Here is a 7,368-nt window from a genome sequence, read left to right as displayed (position 1 = left end):
GCTACAATATGAATATATCGTTTCCAAGGAATACTTTTCAAAAACTTCTTAACTAGTCTTGATTCTTCAATGTTTACACCTAGAGCAGATGATTTTGAAGATATCTCAGAAACCTTTCCCGCAAAATCGCCAATCTTTTCAGAGTCTTTCATCTTGAGGCGGTCGAATTCAGCCATAAGAGTTTGTAACCTAGCATCCTTGACCCTGTCTGCTCCCACATGTCTTGCTTTAATCGAATCCCATACCTTCTTAGCTGTGTTAAGTTCTCCTATTTGTAGTACTAAGGCTTTAGGAATCGATTGGAAAAGCAAAGCAGTGGCTACATCATTCTTCTCCACATCAATCGAGGTTATTGTTGCTTCTATAACCTCCCAAGCTTTATGAACTTTCAGTGCTGACTTCATTCTTATGGCCCATACCGTGTAGTTAGTTGCGTTTAGCATCGGACAATGAATTGAGGAAGATCCTCCTCCTTCTTTACCTTTTCCCGTCGCGGGAACGATATCCCCCATAGCTTCTTCTCGATCTCACAAAGCTCTGATACCAAATCTAGTTTGTAAAAGTAATCAAGAACACAGCAAAAGAATAACTCTCTTTTATTACTTAGGAAAATCTCTCAAAACCTAAGCCTCTCTCTCAATTACTTCTCAAACTCTAAAACCGCATAAGTCATATCACAAACTCGATATGTCCTTATATAACAAACACTTTGACCTAATCATAACTCGAATAGAAAATACAAAGATCCTTCTAGATAACTCCTAGAGGATTTAACATTTATCTCTTCAAACAAACCAATGACTTGCGGTTTAAGTAATCTTCCGGTTAAGCTTCTTTCAAGCTTAAACCAACATTTTACTGGTTCGGTTTTTTCTATACCAATATTTTTTAGTATACTTTCGTCCCTAGTTTTGCAAAAAAATTTAAAACTTTGAGAACACATATCAAAATGACGTCGTTTCGATATGCACCGTAACGGAGTTGACTAACAGCCGTTAGATTGACTCCGATTTTTGCACGTTGTATCAAGTATAGGGTATGAGATTCAGATTTTATTGAAGTTTAGGTTGTAAAATACCCTACAAAATTGTTCAGGTATGAAAATCCACGGCGCAGATAGTACGGGTATTAAAACGACGTCGTTTTGATACACGTCAGCGTACACGTGTACGATGACTCAGCACCGTAACGGAGTTGACTAACACCCATTAAATTGACTCTGATTTTTGCACGTTGTATCAAGTATAGGTATGAGATTCAAATTTTATTGAAGTTTAGGTTGTAAAATACCCTACGAAATTGTTCAGGTATGAAAATCCACGGTGCAGATAGTACGGGTATGAAAATCCCCTTTTCCCGCGTTATTGTTTTGTAATAAAAAATTAAATAATTCCCCCGGTAGAAAGTACATGTTAAATCACGCCATTACATTTTAGTTTTATTTGTGAGTTTATGAGTTTTGTAGACTCATTTGATAGAGGATTTTTACATGTATATAAATTTAGACTTTGTTTGATAGCATAATGGAACGATTGAATCATGACATGCATGAAAAAATCATTTATTAAATTATATAATTATATCAGCTAAATAATGTAATATTTTTGGTAGGGTAAGATTGAATATGTAAATGGTTGATTAGTGTGGGTTTTTTTTTTTTTTTTTTTTTTTTTTTTTTTTTTTTTTGCTAAAGTGCAAATATTATATAGATGAAGAGTTGGTTTTACAACCTATACATTGGTTTCTTAGCATAAAATAAACAAGAAAACAATAGATTTAGAGTTACAAAGAGGAAGTCTCAATGCAGCCAGCGAGTCATAAGATTTTTGAACCTCTTCTTATGTCTTCTTGCTGTGATGGAATTCTTTATCTCCCTGTCAATGTCCCTGAAGATCATAGAAGGCAAGATGTAGATCTGATTGTGAAGGTGATTATTTCTCTGCTTCCAAATGTTATAGACAATCGATTGAGCTACTAACTTCCGGAGAGTTGGTGGGGACATGCGATTCTTGATACTAGTCCAGGCCATTAACTCCGACCATGTGGTAAAATCAATCTGAGGCAGGTGAAGTCTGGTGCTAACCGCATTCCATAAGAAAAGAGCAAAGTCACATGTAAGGAACAAATGATCTCTGTCTTCGTGATGATTAGTGCATAAACCGCATATAGTGTCAATGTTCAACCCCCATCGGGCCAGTCTAGCTTTTTTGGGAAGGCGATCTAGGTTAGCAACCCACATATTGAAGGAATGTCTTGGAGTGGCTCCCTTGAACCAAACAGAATTAAACCAGTTAACCGCATCAGCTCTTGGTCTCAACACATCCCAAGTTTTGGAAGAGGAAAACCCATTGCAGATTTTATCCTCAACCACCCAATCAAAGGTGTCATCATCCAACGAAGCAGTAGGGAGACTGATGGTTGTAAGATAAACATGAAGAGTCAAAGCATTATCAGATCTAGGAGCTGCCAATATCCATCCATTATAATCACATGCTTCAGAAACAGTAGCATTAAGCGCAACCCTTAAGCTCCTAGGTCCATTTGTTCCAATAAACTTTATAAGTGGTCCAAGATTAGTCCAAGAATCAAACCAGAAGCTTTCCCTTCTTCCATTACCAACCTTGCACCTGATAAAATTTTCCGCTAAAGTTCTCAGCTTTAAAATGCATTTCCAGTTCTAAGAGTCATTGGCCTTTTCAGGCTGGTTCCAGAAACTAGTAGCAGAGCTGCAGTTGTAAAATCTATGCCAAGCGACCCACTTGCAGAGAACCGGAGCCAAATCATCCTCAAGCAGAACGTTCTATTCCAAGGAGCAAATCTCCTCAAACCCACCCCTCCTTCTTCTTTTGGTAAACAGACTTGAGCCTAGTGGCGGAGGCAGGGGTTTGATAGGGGGGTCAGTTGACCCCCATGAATTTTCAAAAATCCATTATATGTCATTAGCAATAATTCTAATGATCCCAACTTATAATAAATTTTGACCCCAATACAAAATTAATGTTGCAACTTGAAAGAAAAAATAGTCTAAATATTTGAAAGTTGGATTCTCACTAAAATTTTAGACCCATAATTTACTTTAAATAAAAGAAATACTCACCTAATTTATTTTAGTTTTTACGAAACAGCAGATAAAAAATATCAAATTTTTTAGTATACTATCTTATACTCTCTCTGTCCCAATATATAAGATGTTTTAGACCTTTTTATTTGTTCTATTATATAAGATTTTCTCAACTTTCAATGCATGATTTATATTAGTTTAATAATTTTTAATTATTTTAAGTATGCAGTATCTTCTTCTATTAGTTGAATTTTCATAAATGAAAAAACATTTATTATTTCTTAATCTCTGTGTTTTTAGTCCAAACATCTTATAAATTGGGACAGAGAGAGTATTTAAAAAAAAAATTTGACCCCTATAACATAAATTTCTAGATCCGCTAGTGCTTGAGCCCAAAAAAACTTTTGTCATACCATGTGAGTCAATACTGCCAGACCATAAAAACGTGGAACAGAGAGATTCAATTTTCCTTATGCATCCAAGAGTGTGGGTTTTTCTTTGCGATAAATAAATGCAAAAGAAAAAAACACACATATGTATAATCGGGTTATACGAAAATAGACTTTCTACAACGTCATCGACCGGCACCTTTGTTTATTAATTTACATTTTCCTAAGCACCTGAATCAATGTCTAATAGTTAATGAAGAGTTCGCTTTCCAAGGACCAACTCTTATTGATATCTCTGATTTTTTATTTTTCATATCAATTCTTGAAAAGAGTTAAGTTTGATTAGGTTCATTGCATAGTCTCTCGCGATTCTTGTCGTAGGTAAGAAGATTGAAACTTTCAGGGAGTTTCGAGCATAATTTATGTGTTCATATTGTATTATATATATATATATATATATATATATATATATATATTCGCTTTCCAAGGACCAACTCTTATTGATATCTCTGATTTTTTATTTTTTATATCAATTCTTGAAAAGAGTTGTTTGATTAGGTTCATTGCATAGTCTCTCGCGATTCTTGTCGTAGATAAGAAGATTGAAACTTTCAGGGAGTTTCGAGCATAATTTATGTGTTCATATTGTATTATATATATATATATATATATATATATATATATATATATATATATATATATATTTCTTACTAATTAGTTTTGTAAATTGGCTTTAAAAACGAAACATTTTTTTTTTCTTTCGCTCTTAACGTTTACATTTTAAAATTATTACGTAACTCTTAACATTTACATTTTAAAATTATTAATTAAGATATTTAAGAAAAATGAGCTACACTTTTAGCAATTATTCATAATACAATCTAGGATCACTAGCTAAATAAATTAGGGTTTAAATAGCGTTTTACATAATGTATAAATGTTACTATTGTTAATCAAAAAACTAAATTAGAAAACAAAATTTTTGTCAGTTTAGTTTTACCAAACATCATTCATAAACTATATAAACAAACACTAGACCAAAAAAAAAAAAAGGAAGCTACAATAACATTATACAAAAAAACACGCAAATGATATTCGGGAATATATACTAACTAACCTTTGACCACAAAAGAATTGAGAAAATAGCCATGTATGGAAAGTATGAGAGAGAAAAAGATTTTTACACACAATTTATGACACTTTCACCCTCTTTCTCTCATTCTCTCATACAAAATCTGTATCTTCTTCTTCTTCTTCTCCCACATCGTTATCAGTTTTCATAGCATCTCTTATTCTTATATCTTCTTCTCTCTCTTATTACGAATTTTTCTCTCTCAATTCCAATCGACGGATCTGATTCTCTCCCATTGTTGTTCTTTCTCTTACCCTCTTTCGCCGTACTTTCTATTCCTCCTTCTCAGACATCACAAATCTCTTCTTTTCATTGAACTCTCTCACCTCTTGTCGTTATGTGCTTGCCGGATCTCAGGCTGTATCTCTCCCACCGATATTTAATTTGAAGAAAGTAGATCTAAACTACGAATCACATGTATTTTAAAAATAAAACATGCTATGAAAACTAATAGATCTACATATTACATATATTTAGTAATATACCATGTTATTCAATAGAACCGCATGAATTCTTGAAACAATTCTACATATTTATCAGTATTTCATGTATATGTGCTTAGGTATCATGCTATGTTTAGAAAACCAATGTGATTCAAAGTGTTTTCTTTCATAAATAACATGATATATTTCCAACAAATAATAATATTACATGTTATTTCTATTTACTCCAACCCGTTATGCTATTTTCTTAATATCACATGTTATTTACATGATAAATACATGTTATTTTTACATAATTCGTGTTAATTTTTAAAATAACCTTATCATCATCTATGTAACCATCAACCACCATCATTACCTCCATAACAATCACCACCACCATCTATACCAGATCTGTAATCCCGCTTTAATTTCTGTATCCTTTACCACTAACTTCGTACCCACTATTACCTTCTTTGTATCCACCATCGTCACCTTTGTAGCCACCATCCTCTATATTCATCACCACCTCCTCTGTACGTATCTACCATCGATATCTCCATCATCCTTGTTTTTGTAGCCACAATCACTTCCATCACTGGATTTCACTCTCATAGATAAAACTACCATCACCTTTCGCGACGGAACACTAAAGCCCCCTCCCGCGAAAGATTCGTCACAATCGACTCCAAATCTCTCTCTCACTATCGTCGGTAAGATGTCTCAACATATATTTTTCTCTCTCTTACGAAGACACCGGAATTATAATCTGAATCTCACCGATGATATTGACGTAAATCTCACCTTTTCCCAGCATATATTTCATCTTGTAAATACCTCTAAATAAGAGGGATATTATAGTATATACTCCATTCTAACAAAAAAAATAGTCAAAGGTTATTTACTTAATACTTTTCTAGTTAAAGGCTATTTGCTAATATTACCCATGATATTCACTCTATTAAAAAATATATAATAACAAACAAACAAAAACGCAAATGACATATAATCTATTTACATCTATAGATTGTAATAATGTTGTATAGAAGGTATTATATTTTTTCATATATATATATATATATATATATATATATATTCTGATATAGCAAAAGAATAAAAATATAGAGAAAATTTTTTTAGAGAAATCAGAAATGTAAATCCCAAATTAACCTTACAAATATAAATACAAACTTACAAATAAGAAGATTTATTTGGAGTTACATGAGTATATTGCCAAAAGAAATGTTGGCAGACAAATGGGTAATAAGCGAAAGTGACGAAGAGTCAAGAGTTTGCCTCGAGACGAAGAAGTCACATGAAACAACAAACAAGTGGGATGATGGCTCGAAACGAGAGAACGGCGCCGTTTGCGGGACTAACGGTGCGAGCGGCCCACTTCTACTAGCTAACGTCCAACTATTGTCCTTATTTTCTTCCACATTTATCCGTACGGTCACTTATTTTCTATGTTCAAAACTTCAAATTAATCAAACTTAGCTACATCTCTTAATAACGTGTTTCTTAATTATGTGAAAGTATACGTAATAACCATTATGCGAATTTACCGCTATTAGAAAAACTTACTATATGATTGTGTCATGATGATATTACATGGACCAAGGGCTCATCATCATTATTATTATTTTTTTTTTTTTTGGGCTGAATAAGGCTTATCATTATTTTATACAATTCATATATACATTAAAACTTCTATAAATTAATAATATCTGTACTATGTAATCCCATCTATCTATAATAACAATATTTAAGAAGTGTTTTTGCTGACGTGTCAGACTCTCGGCTCTTGTTGAACCCTTGATTTTGCGTAATTACTTAAATACCTTCTATTAAATTAATTCGAATATTAATTAAAATTAAAAAATTAACTGACCCTAAAATATAAAAATTCGATATATTTTACATTTAACAAAATAGTAATATTCTTAAACACGAAAAAATGAAAAAAATAAATAAATTTGGATCAAATGTAGTTTACATACCTTTTTTATGACGGTTTATCGTTCGACCAAGAACATCCAATGATTAATCTCCACCAATCTAATCATGGTCGTGAGTCACATACAATTACGTCGGAGAAAGGATTGGTCGTGTCTTCTTATTTTCTCTTCCTTTTCCGTGTTTTTTTTTTCCTTTTTGGTTCTTTTTTTTTAACAAAAGATGTGTCTCATAATTAATCGTTTAATTATATTTTTGATATATTAATGGTAAATTTATGTTGGGATAATTACGAGCCAATTGTTTTTAAAAGTAAAATTACTTTTCTAAATATATAGATATGCCGATATATCAAACAACTATCATATATTCTTTCATTCACAATCTGATAAATAAAGACCCTAAAAT

General features: G+C 32.4%; 1 protein-coding gene across 1 annotated transcript; it reads right to left on the bottom strand.

Annotated features, from left to right (window-relative positions):
• Positions 1-1,407: 1,407 nt before the first annotated feature.
• Positions 1,408-5,407, bottom strand: LOC110227421. The gene is made up of 2 exons (XM_021021515.1): positions 5,345-5,407; positions 1,408-2,677 (listed from the first exon to the last, which is right to left on the bottom strand). The coding sequence occupies exons 1-2, from the start codon at positions 5,405-5,407 to the stop codon at positions 1,799-1,801; spliced, it is 942 nt and encodes a 313-aa protein (XP_020877174.1). The 3' UTR covers positions 1,408-1,798.
• Positions 5,408-7,368: the final 1,961 nt, after the last annotated feature.

Source organism: Arabidopsis lyrata (assembly GCF_000004255.2).
Source record: "Arabidopsis lyrata subsp. lyrata unplaced genomic scaffold ARALYscaffold_6, whole genome shotgun sequence".
Lineage (NCBI taxonomy): Eukaryota > Viridiplantae > Streptophyta > Magnoliopsida > Brassicales > Brassicaceae > Arabidopsis > Arabidopsis lyrata.
Note: the sequence above shows the minus strand (reverse complement) of the source record. Positions and strands in the feature narration are given on the sequence as shown.

Excerpts from the sequence above, each read along its gene's own strand:
- LOC110227421 (XM_021021515.1), bottom strand. The coding sequence starts at position 5,407 with ATGGTGGTGGTGATTGTTATGGAGGTAATGATGGTGGTTGATGGTTAC. Across the intron at positions 2,678-5,344 it reads GTTACATAGATGATGATAAG|AACTGGAAATGCATTTTAAA; the intron begins GTTATTTTAAAA and ends AATGACTCTTAG.